We start from the raw sequence: 19,008 nt of genomic DNA, 5'->3' as shown, positions 1-19,008 counted from the left end.
TAATATAATTTTTTATGTTTTTATTATTATAATTAGTTTAATATATATTTTTTGTAATTATTATTATTATCATTATTACCAAACTTATAAATGTATGAATTATTCTAAATATTTTTTAGTTTTCTTTAAAGTAGTTTTTTTATTTTCATTTTTTTTAATGTAATTTATTAATGATAATGATGATTTTTTTGTTTTGAACTAAATTTGTTCTAAATAAAAATTTAAATTTATATAATTTTTCTATATGGATTTTTTTGTGTTTTTTTACTATTTTTTTTTTTTTGCTAAATTTCTTTTAAACTTTTTATATTTTGTTTGTTAGTTTTGTTTCAACATCCATTGCTTATCGTTTTGCATTTTGTAAAAATGATTGGATATCGCTCCTGTGTGTGTGTGTTTATTTAGTTTTTCTTCATTATTATTTGCTTAATTTGATGCCGTTTTTAACAACGTTATCGGTTTGGCCAATAGCGAAGATGTTTTATGCGGCGTACTTGTTCTTGTTGTTGTGGATGACGCGGATATGGCTGAGGAAGTTTTTGTTATTGAGGGAGAGCAGGATGTTTGAATTGCCGTTCTATTGGAGTTTGCGATTTGTTGTTGGCCTGCTGCTGTTGCTGCCATATTTGTTGTTGAGGTATTGATTTGTTCGCGATAGGTTAGGGTGTGCATTTTTTCAATAGCCGCCACCCATTCGAGACCAAAACCTTCAGGATCATCCAAATAATAGGTACGATTTGGCTAGAATTATAAGAAGGAAGAAAGGGGTAAATTAAAAAATGGTTGTCATGATAAATAAAAGGTGAAATTATAGGATTAATTTAGGAAATCGTCATAATTGCAGTCGAAAACGTAGACTATAGAGCAAAACTAAATTAGCTATTGCCCAGACTGGAGAATACTATAAACTAGTCTAAATATCAGAGTATAGGCTAGAGTATAAATCAGACTACATACTAAACTTTAGTCAGGAACATATACTAGCCTACAGGCTAGACTATAGACAATAGATTAGACTGTTAACTATACTGTAGACTAGATTAAAGACTAGGCTGCAGGCAAGACTATGGACTATAAACTAGATTATAGACAAGACTATATAGACAAAATTATAGACTGGACTATAGACTAGATTATAGACTAGACTATAGACTAGACTATATACTAGACTATAGAATAGACTATAGACTAGACTATAGACTAGACTATAGACTAGACTATAGACTAGACTATAGACTAGACTATAGACTAGACTATAGACTAGACTATAGACTAGACTATAGACTAGACTATAGACTAGACTATAGACTAGACTATAGACTATAGACTAGACTATAGACTAGACTATAGACTAGACTATAGACTAGACTATAGACTAGACTATAGTTTAGACTATAGACTAGACTATAGACTAGATTACAGACTAGACTATAGACTAGACTATAGACTAGACTATAGACTAGACTATAGACTAGACTATAGACTAGACTATAAACTAGACTAAAGACTAGACTAAAGACTAGACTATAGACTAGACTATATACTAGACTATAGACTAGACTATAAACTAGACTAGAGACTAGACTATATACTAGACAATAGACTAGACTGTATAATGGACTATAGACTAGACTACTGTAGACTATAGACTGAGCTAGTCTAGACTAGACTACTGACTCGACTATAGTCTGGACTAAACTATAGTAAATTATATAAACTACTCCACTCCATTCTAGTGCATTCTATTTTGACTCAGACTTTCTTTCGTCTAAAACTATAAACTATAGATTAAATATTGACCCTTCTTATACCACAACGTCTGTCTACCCACTCTCAGTCTGGCTCTCTGAACTTTCAACAATTTGCCTCGTTACGTCACAAGTTGTTTATTTAATAAGTATATTTTTCTTTATAAAATTTAATTGCAATTTGCAGTTTTATTTAAAATTCATGGCCATTAAAAAAAAATAAATGTGCTGCACGTGTAGTCTTGCAAACACACGAGTTCTAGAATAAAACAAAACAACTCTATATAAAGCTAGCAACAATAACTAATACAAATATTTTTTTAATAATAATTTTACTATCACATAAACAAGCCACACAATAATAAGCAACAAACTTGCAGTTTGTTAAATAAATAAATAAAAAAAATAATGAAAAGAATAATAATTTGCTCAGATAATAATAGCAAAAAAGTTAAAAAAAAAACACAAATTCCTTAAACATTTATTAATAAACTAATTTCACTTTTAGAGTAAAAAAGAGACAAAACTGGTATTAAATTGTTTAAAGTAATTAACAAAATCTTAAATTTGATACATTTAAGCAACTGCAGAGAATAGAAAAGAACAAAGAGTTAAAAAAGTTAGTGGTAGAGAAGAAAGTGAAGACTATTTTAGGGTTTATTATAAAAAAATTAACTAAAGCCTAGTTTTAGGGTTTAAGAAAAAAATCTTGTTTAAAGTGTTTAAACTACTTTAAAAACAAACTGTTAAGACCTTAAATTTTTTGCTATTTAATCTTTTGGTTATTTTTGCTGTTTGTTTTCCTCTTTTTTTTAAACGAGAGTTCACAAACACAATTGGCGACGTTTTGGTGGCGCGATAAGAGATCTTATGAAATATTTTATAATAAAATGCAATTGTGTTGTTTTTTTAAAGGCGCCTGCCGGTGCTTTACGTTGTTTAATTTTTATTTAAAAATTATATACGAATAATAAATAATAAAAAATCCATAATAATTTGAAAAAAGGTGATGAAGGTTAAATGTTAAATTTAACACAGTAACTTTTTGTATGAGAAAGGAAAAAATAAATAATAAATAATTGTAAATAAAAATGTCATTGATAAGATTATTTGCAATTATTATAGATGCAAGTCATGTAATGCAATTTATTTTGCATTTTTTGCAGATTTTTCGAAACAAACAGAGTCTGTAAGTAACAAACAGTTTATTATAACAAAATAAAGCACATGTCTAACATTTTAAAGTTAAAAAAAATCTTTAATTAAAAAGAAAAAATAAAGAATTCTAAACAACAAAAAACTATACTTGTTATGAAAAAAAAACTAAAAAAAAAAAACAAAACATTAAAAAAATATTTTCCAATTAATAATTCATAAATCTAATTTTGTTATAATATTATTTTGTTTATCTTTCTTTTAACTATTTATAGAGAGAAATCAAATATTTTGTATTGAAATTTCATTTTATGACCTTTATTTGCTTGTTTTTTTTTTTTTTTATTTCTAAATAAATTCAATTAAGAAACTAAAGGAAATAGAGGGAATAGAGGGAATACTGTAACACAAAATACATGGTTTATTGAACTTTTATTTGCAAAACCTCTCTTTTTATATTTAGTTACAAACTCCTCTTCCCCCCCCCCCCCCCCCCCCCAAAACAAACGCACACTTATTACTCATCGAATAAAGAAATGTTTCAATAGTAAAACTAAAATCGTAAAACAAATACTTCCGTAGTTTTCCTAAATTAATAAACATAAACTAAAAGAACAAGAAGAAGAAGTAGAAGAATTAAATAAAAACAAAATAGCATACACGTGCTCTCATAAAAATCGCACAACTATCAATAAAAACTAAAAACTCGTGTAAACTAACTTTCACCCACCACCCTGCTGTTCTTCCTAGTAAATTTGAAAACACACGCCATTTAGCTAAAACTTGCCTACCATTACCTCCCGCCCCTTTAGCACACTAGGCTCTTTCTCTTTAGCCCTGACCATTGGTTTGATGACGACAAACATTGTATTGTATTACCAAATATGACGTAAGTTTGCGTTTTTTTTTTTTTTTTTTATTTGGAAAATCTTAACAATAATAAACTAAAGTCCTTTGTGTATTTGAAAAATAAGCTTTTAAATTATTGAAATAAATATTTGAAATTTTTAAGTAAACTTACCGTATGAACAAAAAAGATTTTAAAATTTTTGGCTTCAGCTCTTAGTTCAGGGCTCCAGGGTATTTCACCTTTTTTAACCATTTGCACAGGATCAATGTAAATCAAACGCGGGCCAGTGGTTAGCAAAAACATGCGTCGTCTTGCAAATAAGCCTTTGCGTTTGTTAATGAAACCCTTTTTTAAAATGACCTCACCCTCAGCAAAGGGATGCCATTTATCAGTTTTTTGCAATTCCAAACGTTTATGCTTTTCGGCATCCGTTAAATCAAAACTATCTGCAAGTGAAAAAAAACAGTAAGAAAAAACACTTTAGTAATTTAAAACAAAAAGAAATTTCCACAAAAAAAAAATCAAAACTTACTTTTGGCAGATTTTTGTGTGCTATTTGATGAATTGGAGGAACAGGAGTTGGATGATCTTGTTACCGTTTTGGGGGTTTTATTGTTTACAGTCTTTTTCTTATCGCTAACATCATCATCACTGATACAACCCAATTCCATGCCCAACAGTCGAGTCATTTGTTTTTCATCTAAACCGGGTTCTAAATTTTCACAGATTTTAAACTCTTCCTCTTCTTTAATAAGATCAGGCAAAAAAGGTGATATGGGTGGCGGTGTTTGCTGTCTAACGGCATCAAAATCTATATTCTTAAAGAATGGATGAGAACGTATACTTTCATAGCGTCCACTAAAGTCTTGGGCACCCAATCTTTCGGCTGGATTAAGTTTTAATAATTTTTTGACTAGATCCTCAGCATCTTTATCGAAACCCTGAGGAAAATCTAAATTACAGGCTATTATCTCTTTGAAAATGACATAATCATTGGCACCACGGAAAGGCGGTAGACCGGACATCATTTGATAGATAATGCAACCCAAAGCCCACAAATCGGCCGAGGGAGTAATAGGAGAATTTTGCAAAACTTCAGGTGAAACATATTGGGCAGTGCCCACAAAACTACCACGTCTCTTGCGATGATAACGTGGCTGTTGTCTTCTGGCACGCGGTGAATCCACTTCATCACCACCACTACCCGTATCATTTGAAGAATTTGAAGAATCATTATCCTCATCATCTTGACTATCCAAAACATCATCATCATAATCGCTATTAACCAAACCACTACCAATGCTACCACCCGATTGACTGCGTGACTTTTTCGATAAATCTATACCGCCGGCCAACAAAAAGGCATTTGCCTGCTGTCTTTCTTCAGCCGTTAGAATTTTCACCGAACCAAAATCCGCTATTAAGGTATGCATATCTTCATCTAGTAAAATATTTTCCGGTTTCAAATCACGATGCACAATATTGCGTCGATGCATTTGTTCGCAGGCTAATACTAATTCGGCAGCATAGTGGCGTGTTGAGTCAACATCAAAGGAACCAACTTTATTAATATACGGCAATAGATCACCATTTTTGGCATAGGTCATAACAAAATACAAAGAACGTGCATCCTGAAAAGTGCACGATAGATTAACAAAACCGGGTACATTTGTCATCATATGCATGACTTCACGTTCACGACGTATATACTCCTGTTTGTGTTCGCGTAAAATTTGGCGTTTTTCACAGACTTTAACTGAAAAGAGATGAGCGGGAAATAGGGAATTTATTAATAAATATAAGATTTTGCTTTTTATTTAAATAAATGTTTAATTAATTATTTAAAATTTTAATTTTTTTTTATTTAAGCAAAAGTGTGCCTTCTTTAAGTTAAATATAATTTCTGCTTAAATTACAAAAATATATTTTTGCTATTTTTAGCAGCAACAAGTGTAATTAAAAACCTTTTGGTTTTTGTTGTTTTTCCTTTAAGTTTTATAATATATTTGTTTACTTTTACAAAAAGCTTTTGTTTTTGTAAAATAAATGTCTGCAAAAAAATTTCAAAATTAAAAACAAATAAACATTTATGTATACAGATAGATAGATGTATGTATGTTTTATATAAATTTTTCCATTTGTTGAAGATTTCTATTAAACAAAAAAAAAAAAAAATATAAACAGTTCAAGGTTATGTTTGTATAATCTTTATTAATAAAATAAAAACAGAAATTAAACAGTTTAACAACCTTTTTTACTTTACTTTAAAAATATAAATAAAAAAAGCTAAAAATAAATTTCTTTTCTTTTTTAAGGCCTAACTTAGCAAAAGAATAATATAAACAATAATTTAGATAAAATATTTATATTTAACAAAAAAACAAAATTAGACAAAACGTAAGACTATAAATAACATTTAAATGTTATGTAGGCATATTTGGGCAGAGAAACCCCTACACAGAGAACAGTAAAGAAAAAATCTTAAAGATTAATAGTCTAATAAAACAATTAGAGAAGAAATAAGTTTAAAAAAAGTTATTTTTAAAAATTTTAATAATTTATAATTGAATTGTTTATATAAAAATAGCTTAGACCAAAATTGACAGAAAAAAGTTGTTATTTAAGGAAACTGTAATGTTTCTTATATTTAATACAATAATTAAGACCACCTTAAAGTATGCTGTACAAAATGAGCAATTAAGCTTGATATATAAGAGAGAGAGAGAGAGAGACAAAGAATATTTACTCTCTTTACAAGTCAATATTTCAGCAGTTAAGCAAAAAGAGAGAGAGAAAACAAATTAAAATTTAAGCAATCAGGTTCATTAGACCTGGTTTACACTGGGAAACTTTTGATTTTGTGTGTGAGAGAAAGAGATGGTTGATATTTCCTAATAATTTTTTTAGTTTTCAAACACTTCCTCTTTACTTTTGTCTAGACTAGACATTAAAGAGCCAATTTTTTAAAGTATTTTAAAGAAAATTTTCATAATTATGTATAAATAAAATATTTTAAATATGTTTACATTGTTTTGTTATTTTAAGAAAAGTTCATTGAACTTTTAAAGAATTTTATGTTTAAAAATAATTTAGTTTTAAAGAAAACAGGTCAACAGTGTTAATAAATAAATTACTCTAATTTACACAATTTTTTTATTTTAAAATAATTTTTGTTACAAATCTATAAAAAAAAAACTTAAAAAAAATTTTATTTGTTTATTAAAATTTGTTTTCAAATATTTGTTTATTAGTTTTATAATCTTTGCAAAAAAAAAAAAATAATAAAACCAATTAATAATTTTGCCACTTGACAAAACTGTTGCTATGTAGTTCTTTTAAAAATAAACTATTTTTTAACAAAAATTGTTTTTGATTGCATAAAAAAACTAAACGAGAACATATAAACAACCATTAAAATTAAAAAATAAAAATACACCCCAAAAAATTTACTTACTATCGCAAAAATATATAAAAATAGAATAAAAAACTGCAAAAACAAACAAACAAACACTTGACAAAATTTAATGATAATTTTTCTTTGCTGTTTGTTAACAGAAATACCAAACAATGTTTACAGTGGCAACCTAAAGTATGCAAGTTATTACCAAACGGAAAAAATACTAAAAATATACTACACTTTATAATAATGATAATTTGTAAATGACTAAACATCCTACATGTTAAAGCAATATTATCACAAGCATAAAATATTCTATTTTAAATGTGACTTTCTAAAGAATTTTGCTAAAACTAGCTTTAAACTAACAGACAAACAAACAAACAAACAAACAAGTTAATAAAACCAAACACAAACTTGATGTTACAATTTTCCTTATAAATCTCATACTTGTTGTTGTTTTTTTGCTAATATTGTTTTTCATTTTTACTATTGTTGTTGTTGTTTCTTTTAAAACCAACGGCCTTGTGTATTATATCTAGTAGAAAAAATATATATAGCAACAATAACAACTTGTAATTGTTTAAGAGTTAGTTGCTGTAGGTTAACTCTCGCATACACTCACAAATTAATTGTTAGTTTTTCTAACAAATTTAATGTTTTTTTTTTTCAGATCTAAAGGTGCTTAGGAATGTCACTCGACTACATTTGCTAGTTTAGGCTATTGTTTTTGGTTATATATATATAAAACCCCCCTTTACTATTCCCCCCCCCCCCCTTTCTCACCTAAAAAACACATTTCCTTTCCCATTTTTATAATCTTGTATTTTTTCTCTCACGCTCTTTATATTTCAAGCTGCTGTTTACTACTAACATTATGCTATGATGCTGCTGCTGTTGTGTTAGTTTGTTTTTGTTTTTGTTGTTGGTTTGTTTTGATTATGGCTGGCTGCAGAAATATATCATCAACCCACCATATTATACAGTGTCTATCAAAAGGTTAGAGAAACAAAACTATTTGTTGTTTTCTTTTGTACTTAGTGTGTGTGTGAAGAGTATGACTACATAGTGCATTTTATTTAACATTTCATGTTGTTGCTTTTTGCCGTTGTTTTTCAATTTATGTTTTGTTTACATTTTTTTATTATATTGCAGGTTAACACAGTGATGCCATATGAAAAAAAACGTCCATTCAAATAAAAAAATCGTATTAAATTAAGTTGAAAAACATAAAATCAAATCAGAAAATATAAAAAATTAAATAAATTTAAAAATTCTTATAAATAAGAAAATTTTAATAACAAATTACAAATAATTAATTGAATTCTGCCTCAATGTCTTGAAATCATTTTTGGCCTTACTGTTTTCGTACTTATTTATACATATGTTGCATGTGTTTCATGGCTATTTTGCCATGGCTGGTTTTGTGCCTGGCTAAACATTAAATTATAATTTATTTTTTGTTTTTTTAGTTGTTGTGTAGTCTTTTTTTTTTCTAGGATTTTCTTCTATTTTTATTAGTTTTACTCTCTATTCAACTGTCCGTCTGTCTGGAGCCTGGTTAGTGTCGTCTTGTTTTATTTTTTTTAGCTCAATGACTTCTTTGGTATGCAATTGTGTAGGAATGTTAGTTATTGTTTTGCTGCACACAATACAACACAACCAGTAAGTAAGCACAACCATTGAATTGTATAAAATTTAAAAAATAAATAAATTTTATTGTATACAACAATCTCTAACATCAACATGATGATGATCGTCATCACCCAACAACAGCAGCAGCCAGCCACTACAAACATGCAACATACTTCCAAAACCCACAACATGCTGTTGGCTGGCATTAGAATAGCTGCAACGACTTGCATCTTGAACATTAAAATATGATTTTTTAGTGTGTTGTTTAAGAGAAAAAAAATTATAATGATGATGATGATGATGATGATTCTTGGCTTTGTAATGGCATAAAAAAAAACTTATCTACACAACAACGAAGAAGAAAATCTTGCAAAATGAAAAAAAAGCGGCTTAAAAATAAACTTGTTTAACAGCATTCTTGAGCGATTTATGGTGGTTTTTATTTTTACACAACTAACTTACAGCAACTAAACTGACAACAACAACAACAATATCAATGGACAAGAAATTGCTTAAAGAATGTTTGAAATTATATAAAATTAAGCGCGAAAATATAAATAATTAAAATTATTGACATTTTTAAACAAACACAAGGAATAGAAGAAAACAATAAACAAAACAAATAACGTAGAATTTTCTTAATTTAAAAGAAAATTTTGATTACATATTTAACCAGAATGTACATAAAATAATAGTTTTGTTTAAGTTTTTTAATTGCAATTTTAGTTTAGAAGTTGGCATCACTTGTTAAGAAAGTATAAACAAACCAGGCGGCATTTTTAACGGTAAAATACTATTTTAATATAGTGGCCATATTTTTTTTATACAATTGCCATCAACAGAGTTGTATTTCAATGGTGCTAATATAAATAAAATAAAAGTCGCTTAAAGTCATTTAATTTATTATTATTAAGAAAATAAGTTCGTTTTGTTTCTGATGTAAATTTCTTAAACCTTTTAATTTTGTAATTACTAAAAAATCAACAAGTTTTAAAAGAGTTCAATGATTTCTACTCAAAAAATATTAATTAATATACTTTTTTTTTGCAAACTAATGCCTTAATTCTCTTTTTGCAAAATGACCAAACATTGTTTGTTAAACGTGTCGTCATAATATAAAAGGTTCAAGAACCCTATTATTTTCATTTTTGCAATATGCACTTATATTATTTGCTGTTGTTATATTTTTTCTCGGTTTTGTTTTGCTTTGTCTGTCCTTTTTTTTTCTTTCTCGGTTGGCTTGTCTGCCTGACTGCCGTCGTTGTTGTTTGGTTGGTTTATTTAACTGTCTGTCTGTCTGACTGCTCCCCTGTATTTTATTATGTATGAGAACTTTTCTTAATAGGGTGTATAGAGGATGGATGGACTTTTTTTGGACAAAAAAGGTTTTTGAACTTGACACAAACCTAAACAAAAATAAAAATTGCTCAAAGAACAAAACAAAAAAAAAAACTATAAACTAAATCAGAGATATTTGCAAAAAGAAAGAAAAAAACATGTTGTAGCAACCACTTTGCTTTAAGAAAAATAAAAAGAAGCTTCATAACAAGAATTTATACTTTATATGAGAATTTTTTAAATTGTCAAAAAAAAAACCTGATAGATTTATTTGCCATTGTAAACACAGAAAACGAGTTAAACAAAGAATTAAGAGCAAAAACTGCACACAAAACAAGTTGGAATTTTACGCGCCAAAAACTTGAAAAAAAGAGGCTTTTAAAAAAAACTCAAAATATAGCAAGGGCACAAACCTTTAGAACATTATTTTAATACTAGTGGAAAATTTTTATATTAATTTTTTTATTAATAAGTTACATTAAGATTTCTTATTATAATTGTATAAAATTTATAGACAACCAACGCATTGTCTTGGATATTTTAATTTAAAACCGATAATGTCTTGATAGTAGCGCAAAAAATTTTTTGATTTTAATTTATTGCAATTTTGGGGCCAGATTTTTTGTTTATTTTAAATATCTTTTAAAACCACGTTGGTGTTTAGTTTTTTTTTTAATAACTAGGTATTTTATATTTATTTTGTTAATAAATTCTTTCAAATTTGACATTTTCAAACAAACGCCTTTTTAATTTCGGTTTTTTTACAAAACTTAAGCAAGTGGCAAGCAATATATATATAAAAAAGATTATAAATATAATATATTGACTTGACTGCAACATGTAAACAAGGAAACCTTGAAAATCCTCCTATAAATACACTGACTTGCATTATCACATTAATCATGATATGCAGAGTAATAAAAATGGCAAAAACCCAGACACAAATATGGCGCAGTCAGTGTGTGTAGGCTTTTAAAGAAATGTTCATTAAAAAAAAGGCTCCACCAAAAAGAAAACCTACGCTCGTTTCTCTACTCTTTTTACAATAAGGACATTTGCAATTAAATTTGTTGTATTATAACTGCTAAATGGTGGTGGCTTGGCGTCGCCTTAAAACACTATAACTACTACAATTTATATTTATCATACAACCATTTTTTTTTAGTCAGCAAAAATTGCAAATGTTTTTTGTTGTATATTTTATATTTGTTTATATAGTATTTGAAATAAAAACAAAAAAATGTAAATGTTTTACACGCGATACTTTATTATATTATTACAGCAAAAAATCTACAAAAAAATGACAATAATAGTTTTGGTATTGTTGTCAGTTTAAAACAAGAAGGAAATTTCCCTAAAGTCTTATTAGGTTTTTTTTCTTTGGTGAACTATTAACCCTTTTAGGGTCTTTAATGTATTTTATTGAAACAACAATTTAAACTCTGTTAATAATGCAAAATTAGTGAGACTTTTCTAAAAGAAGTTAGTAATTATGACAGTGCTGTGACATCCCAAATAACTCCTGTATTCTAAAGAGTTTTAACCTTAAAAAAACTTAATGAATTGAGAATTTTGAATAGCAGCTTCACAACAATGACAAATAAAAAACAAATTTCCAATTTAAAATCAATTAGATTGTCAAAAACTGTATTTATTATTATTTTTTTATTTTACCTATTAAAGGGTTAATTTTTCTATAAAATTGTTCTTATTTTTTTTTGTAATAAAAGGCGCCTAAAATACTACACGCAATAGCAGATAAATGACATTTTTTGGGCGGCTTTAATTTCAGCGAAATAATAAAAACCAACAACAAAATAGTGATAAAATTTTATTACTATCCCTAAAGAAAAATAATTAATACAAACAAAAAAATGCTTATTTGAATTTTTACAAAAAAAAAAAAAAAAAACACACAAAATACTCTTATTTTTCCTCACACAACACCCCCTCCTCCAAAACTTCATTAAAATTCAAAACTACTGAAAATTGTTTTTTTTTTTTTTTGGGTTAAAAGGAGTGTCTTTGCTAACACAGATGTTTTAAATCATCTAAATTCTCTATAGAAGTTACTTGATAAAGGCACGTGTGTTTTCTAAAAGACTTCTACAAACAACAAGTAATATAAATAATAGGTTTCTGCTAACAGAGAGGGAATAAAAGAGAAAAGTTTTAAAAAAGAAATCCTTAAGAAAAAAAAAAACATCTGTCATTTCTTAATAAGGTTTAATAAACCTTTATATTTGTATTTAGGCAACTTCTCTTTAACCAGGTGCATTTTAAAAATCAACAAACAAAATATTGACTGGAAAAAAAGGACATTTAACTTTTGAAAACTATCCAAGACAACAACAAAAAAAGGAAGTCACGCACAGTTCATTACAATACTTTTGTTTTCGTCAGACTTTGTTTTCTTAAACTGCCCTCTTATAGTTTAAAGTTGAATGACTTAAATATGTTGTTTTTTTAGGGATTTTTTTTGCAAATATTATATTACCCCATGAAAACAGACTAAATTGTTAAAAAAAACGTCTTTGTTTTTTTTATTAAAAACAAAACAAGTAACAGATGTTTTTGTATTTTAGATTTTTGCCATAAAAGGACAATGACCAGAAAAATTTTTAGCTGTAAATTAGCAGCTGTTTATTAATTAAGTTTTCAAACCAAAGTCTAAGCGCACCACTAATTTTAAGTTAATAGAACTATTTGTTAAAATATATATTTAAAAGATATGTTTAATTAATTTTTACTATATATTGCTATCTGTATAAGAAATCAATAATGAAACTTGCTATATTTTAAAATGTATAATAAAAAAAAATAAATAAGAAATAGGCCTTTTCACAATACTATATATTCATTCATACATTTCTACTACACTATTGCATAAGTTTTGAATTTTGTTTGGTTTGAATAGTTTTTTTTTTTTTGTTTCAGTTGTTTGAAAAAAAGTTCTACGCATATACTATAAATTTTGTCTATTTTTTTGCTTCTTCTTTCAATACGTTTAATTTTAATTGTCTTTATCTATTATTATTTTTTTTGTGTTTACTTTGTAAATATTTTTAATGATGATGAAATTCGATTGTATAAATACGCATATTTGTAGTAAGCAAATGGCGTTTTTATGGTTTTGAAACAAAACAAAAAAATCTAATAATAAAAAGTAAATAATAAATGTTTTTATGTCAGGAAAAAAGCATTAAAAACTATTTTATTTGTTATTTAAAGAGAATTAATTAACAAAAAAAGAAACTGTAAGATTTGTTAGTCAAACAAGAATTATTTATAAACTGTTGAAAAAATATTACTTTACGAACAGACTTTTCTACTTTTTTCCAATATTTATAAAAAAAAACATAGAATTTCATGTTAAATTATATAAAGATAACATTTAACATAAATTAAATTATTTGTTTTTAAAAGCTGTTTTATTATAGAAAAGAATCATTGTCATCACTGTGTAAACTGCAAAGTCAGTGATTATCAAAACGAACGCCGTTATTAATTTTAACAAACTTTGAAGTCTTTAATATAAATAGAGCACTAATGTAAACAAAACAAATCATCTTAAATCTACAAAATAATTTTTTTTTTTTTTTTTTGACACAATTATAAAAAATAAATGAAATCACACCAGAAAAGAAAACTATCAAGTCATTCTCCAACAATGATCATAATCATATGATTTGTTGTGTTCCTACATTTTTGATACCCTACAATATTTAAGAGAAAAAGACTGATTGCAATGTTATTTGTAACATCCAGCGTGTGGCCCCGGTATTTCCTTAAAGTAGGGTTCTATAAATCGACTTTCGAATAATCGAACAATCGACTTTTTGTCGAAAAAAGTCGAAAAGTCGAAGTCGACTATTTTGTTTCAAAAAAGTCGATAACTATTGTATGAAACTATTGTCTATGAAAAAAGTCGACTTTGTAAATAAAAGTCGAAAAAAGTCGGAAAGAGTCGAAAAAAGTTGAAAAAAGTCGAAAAGTCGGAAAAAGTCGAAAAGTTGAAAAAAGTCGAAACAAGTCGAAAAGTCGGAAAAAGTTGAAAAAAGTCGAAAAGTCGGCTATTTATAAAATATTAAAAGTCGAAAAATCGACTTTTAATTGAATGAAAAAAGTCGAAAAATCGACTTTTAACTAAATGCAAAAAGTCGAATTTTTATAAAATGCAAAAAGTCGACTTTTCATAAAATGCAAAAAGTCGAAAAGTCGACTTTTCGTTTCAACTATAGAACCCTACCTTAAAGTATAGCAATCGATTTATAATCGCTTTTTGAGTAAAAAGTTTCTTAAATAAGCTGATTTCTAGCTAAAATTAATTGAAAATTGTTGTAGTATGGATCAGCTAATCATTTTTCTATTACTTTCGGAAATGTGTTGATATTTTTTGTAGGGTATTATTCTGTGTGTTAGTGAGTATAGTTTTTGATATGTTTTATCAAAGTACTTGTTGTATTTGTATAAACATTTGTAAATTTTATTGTTGGTGGTGTATCATTTTATTTGTTTGCTTACTTTCCTCCACCTCGACGCCCTCCTTCCTCTTTTAAAGATACCAATGTAAATAAAAAAAATTTAGTACACTATGACTTGGCATATTTTTCCATAACATGTTTGTAGTTATTGTAAAATGGTCTAGATTTTCTTACAAAACACATAAACGAAATAATGAATTAAAAACTAGTGATGGAATCTTAAATAAATAAAATTTACACACACCATTCATAAAAAAACTTGAATGTTAGTATTTCGTTAGCTGATATTATTATCATTTATGTTTGAACAACAATTATTATAAAGTAAAAGACTCGCGCGATCAAATCAACACCCTTTGATTATAATAAAATAGTGTACACGTATGTGTTACTCATTTACAATAGATTATGAAAAAACTATTTTCTTAAGTAGGGCAGGGGGAAAATCAATAATTTAAGATTCTTTACAACTCTAATTATATTACCTAATTCACTAAGTATTAGTCACAAGACTAGTTTTAAGGTAATGACTTAAAAACTTTGAAAACTTTTTGTTAAGATAAAAATGTGTGTTTTTGTTGTGCAAACTTTTGTACCTTTTAGTACAAAATGCAACATCATTTTGCAAATTCTTGAAAAGTTTTGCGTCAAATGTTGTTTTATTTTTAAATTATCTTAAACTATAAAATTTATTATCATTGTATTTTAATTATATAAATTAAAAAATAAATTTTATTATACTTTGTTTATAACAAACTTAATGTATATGGGTTCAACACTTTTTTTATTTCTAAATAAATTAAGTGGTAGTTAGCATGACTTAACAAAAATGTTATTAGAATTTTGAATTTCAAATAATAAATGGAAAAAACTTGTTAATATACAAAAAAAAAAAACATTTAAACGTTTTTTGTTTTTATAAAAGAAAGTAATAAAAAATTCTAAAATTTATTTCGAGATAAAGTGAGAATACTCCTTTCTACGATATAAAATATGGTCAAAAACTTTTGGAAATATCTGATGCAATTTTAAAAATAAGACCTGGTTCATACTGGAAAACTTTTGATTGATATTTCTTTCTCTTTCTATCACGCACAAAAATCAAAAGTTTTACAAAAAAGTTTCCTAGTGTGGACCAGGACAAACAAATAGAAATCATATATGAAAAGTTTAAAGCCGTAGGTCCACACTACGCGTGTTCGCGTCAAAGCATTAATGGTAGAAGTACACAACACGCGTTTTACGCTTTTCTTGTAACTTGTGGAACTTGTATAACTTGTAAAATGAAAATACACTATTCCAACTTTTTTGACAGTAGCCTATAACTCACTGCCGCGTGCAACGCGTGTTGTGTGCTTTCACCTTATGCGCCTTTCATACCTACTTAGCGTTCTACGCTTCAAGTTACATGTCACGCTTTTCATGCGCAATTTTTTCGTTTTATTTAAAAAAACTTTGCGTTTTTCTATAGATTTTATTTATTTTTTCATCATTAAACTGATTTTATTTTATTCAAATTGATAAATACGCATTAAATAAAGAATATAATATGTCAAAATCAGCTGACAAGTTCGTGCGCCGCTTGACACTTATATCATACAAATACATTGATTATACTTTTTTGACAAACGCATAGAATGCAAGAAAGCGTGTGTGGACCTCCAGCTTAAGTATTACAGTATTTTTCATACTAATCTAAACAACTGTAAAACTACAGTGTCTACAGCTGTTCTAAATAGATTATTATTCCTTTTTTAACATGATTATTTAAACAGCTGTCTTAAAAATAGAAAAATAAATATAATTTCTTGTTGTTGTAGTTAATATTTAAACCAAAAATCTGTTTACCTGTTAACAAACAGTAAATTCATTCATTTGGAAAAAACTAAAAGAAGAAACTACATAAGATTTATATTATCTTACAAAATCCTTAACTAATTGATTTACAAGGATTAAAAACGCAAACAAAATGCTGCTGCAGTTCCGCTTGAAGATGACACCTTTCTTTTTTTAGCTCTCATCAGTATTAGAGTATATTGTAAATTACTTGTTGCCTTTCTTTTTCTTTTAATCTTAAATAAATAACCTAAAAACCCAACTGCAGCTGTCTAAATTTGTCTAAGTCTTAGAAAAATGGTTGTTTTCTTTACAAAAACAATAAAAAGAAAAGAAACATTTGAGCTATTTAAAGATTTTATAAAATTTTGAGTGTTATATTGTTATTCTTTTCCAAGAATTACATTTAACACACACCACGTTTTTATATTACTCTTCGAAAGATATGAATAGTTTATCTATGTAATGTAAATACAGGAGGGTGTTGACAATGTATAAATTTGTTGTTGTTGTTGTTGTTTTCTTTAAGTTATTGTTATAGTTTCTACTACCCACTTATGTTTTATAAAAATTTATTTACAAAAAAACCATTAGAATGTTATTTTAAAACTCTAAAAGAAAAACGTTTTTGGGGGAACTTTTTATTAAAAATTATTTTTAATTCATGTTTAAATTTATGTTTTAGGGAAAATTTTGAAAAATATATATAAATTTTGAAAGAAAAACTTTTGTAAAATCTTAGTTAAATTGTTTTTTCTATATAATTTTCAAAGAAACAATAAAAATTTTTCAAAAATTTTTCAAAATTCATTTATTTATAGTTGGCTAATCTTGGAAATTAATAATAATCTTTAAAAATTAAAAAAAAAAACAACAACAACAACTCAAAAACAAATGTATTTTTATTAATGAAAATCTTGAAAAGAAAAACATATTTTTTTGTTTTTCTTAAAAACAAAATAACATTTATTTTAAGATTAAAAGATTTGCCTATTTGTTGCTTAAGACAAAGGGGGGGGGGGGGGGGGGGGGGGGGGAGTCGTGTAAATTGCGAAAAACAATATGTAGAGACGTTAGAAATACATGGCGCCAGTAAAATCAAACGACCGTGTAGATTATTTAGTACAATATTCTGCAAGCAAAAACACAAACTTTCATAATTCTTTAATTTTTTTTTCGTTAAGCAAAAAGTGGTTTTATATTATTAACAAATTAAAACATTTTTTTCATATATATTTGTAAAAAAAAAGAAAATATGAGCAGAAATTTTAAATAAAAAAAAAAAAAAAACAATTAAACAGGAATGCGGTCGTATAGAGAATGGTTAAATGCTACAAAACAAAATTGTTAATAATAGATTTTTGCTATTTTTAAAATAACAATTGTTATTCTTTTTTTTTTTTTTTGCAACTTTGTAAAATTTAAATTAGCTTAGTAGCAAAAAAAAACCGGTAGTGTCACTTAGAAGACAACAACAAAATTTACATTTTAATTTTGAATAAATTTCATACATATATTTTTTTTAAAAGTTTTGTTTATTTTCGGGGGATTTCCAATAGATGGTATATTGTTTTTTAATGATTTTTGTTTCTGACGTCAACATCTTTATAACTATTTTATGTTTGACTTTGTTTTGTTATTGTTTAAATATTTTATTTTTAAATCAAAATAAATAAATGTACAATAGAAATCACGTACAAATCAAAGATAATCACCGCGTATAGATAAATAAAAAAACAAAAAAAAAAAAAAAGATTAAACACAATAATAACAATAAAATTGGAACGCTTGAAAAACTATATGAAAAGAAATATTTTAGCAGAAAAAAAAGTCAGGTGGTTTTATAGGCAGCTGTTAGGTTATGTTAAAGTGAAATCTTTTAAATAAAATTAAGAATATTTTAAAGATTTTTAACAAAATTTTATGAAAATTAAAAATATTTTCGAAAAAAATTACAATTTTTGTCTTAAAAACTTGTTTAAATATGTGAATAACATGCAAATTTATTTATTTTGTATGAAAATATCAAAATATGTCATGTTCGAATTTTTCGAACTTAAGTTCGAATTTTCGAAAATTTTCTAAAATCATACAATTTAACTGGAAATTATCGTAAAAAGCTTAAATTTAAAAAATAATAAATAAATAATTAAAAAAAAAGAAAAATAAAAACAAATCTAAACACTTTAAAAATTTAAAAAGTAATTAAATTTTTTGTCCAAAAATATTTTCAAATATGTAAAAAACATTAAAATTTATTTATTTTGTAGGAAAATATCAAAAAATTGCATTTTCGAAATTTTCGAACTTAAGTTCGAATTTTCGAAAATTGCTTAAAATCATAAAATTTAACTGTAAATTGTCATAAAAAGTTTAAATTTTAAGTTTCTATCAATAGTTTTTGAAAAAAGACAAATTTTTCTAATTTTTCAATAAAAATTTCAAAAAAAAAAATTCTAAAAACTTTAAAATTTTAAAAGGTAATTAAATTTTTTGTCCAAAAATGTTTTTAAATATGTAAAAAAACATTTAAATTTATTAATTTTGTATAAAAATATCAAAAAT

General features: G+C 26.2%; 1 protein-coding gene across 2 annotated transcripts in view; it reads right to left on the bottom strand.

The window, feature by feature from the left end:
• Positions 1-310: 310 nt before the first annotated feature.
• The window catches only part of LOC111687838 (3-phosphoinositide-dependent protein kinase 1), a 37,689-nt gene continuing 18,991 nt past the window's right edge, over positions 311-19,008 (bottom strand). For both annotated transcript variants that reach the window (XM_046953305.1, XM_046953306.1), the window contains exons 4-6: positions 4,286-5,509; positions 3,925-4,199; positions 311-741 (exon numbers count right to left, since the gene is read on the bottom strand). In XM_046953305.1, the coding sequence (XP_046809261.1) occupies positions 427-741; positions 3,925-4,199; positions 4,286-5,509 (1,814 nt within the window). In that variant the 3' untranslated portion in view covers positions 311-426. The remainder of the gene's footprint in view (positions 742-3,924; positions 4,200-4,285; positions 5,510-19,008) is intronic.

The sequence above is a fragment of the Lucilia cuprina genome, chromosome 5 (assembly GCF_022045245.1).
Source record: "Lucilia cuprina isolate Lc7/37 chromosome 5, ASM2204524v1, whole genome shotgun sequence".
NCBI lineage: Eukaryota > Metazoa > Arthropoda > Insecta > Diptera > Calliphoridae > Lucilia > Lucilia cuprina.
Note: the sequence above shows the minus strand (reverse complement) of the source record. Positions and strands in the feature narration are given on the sequence as shown.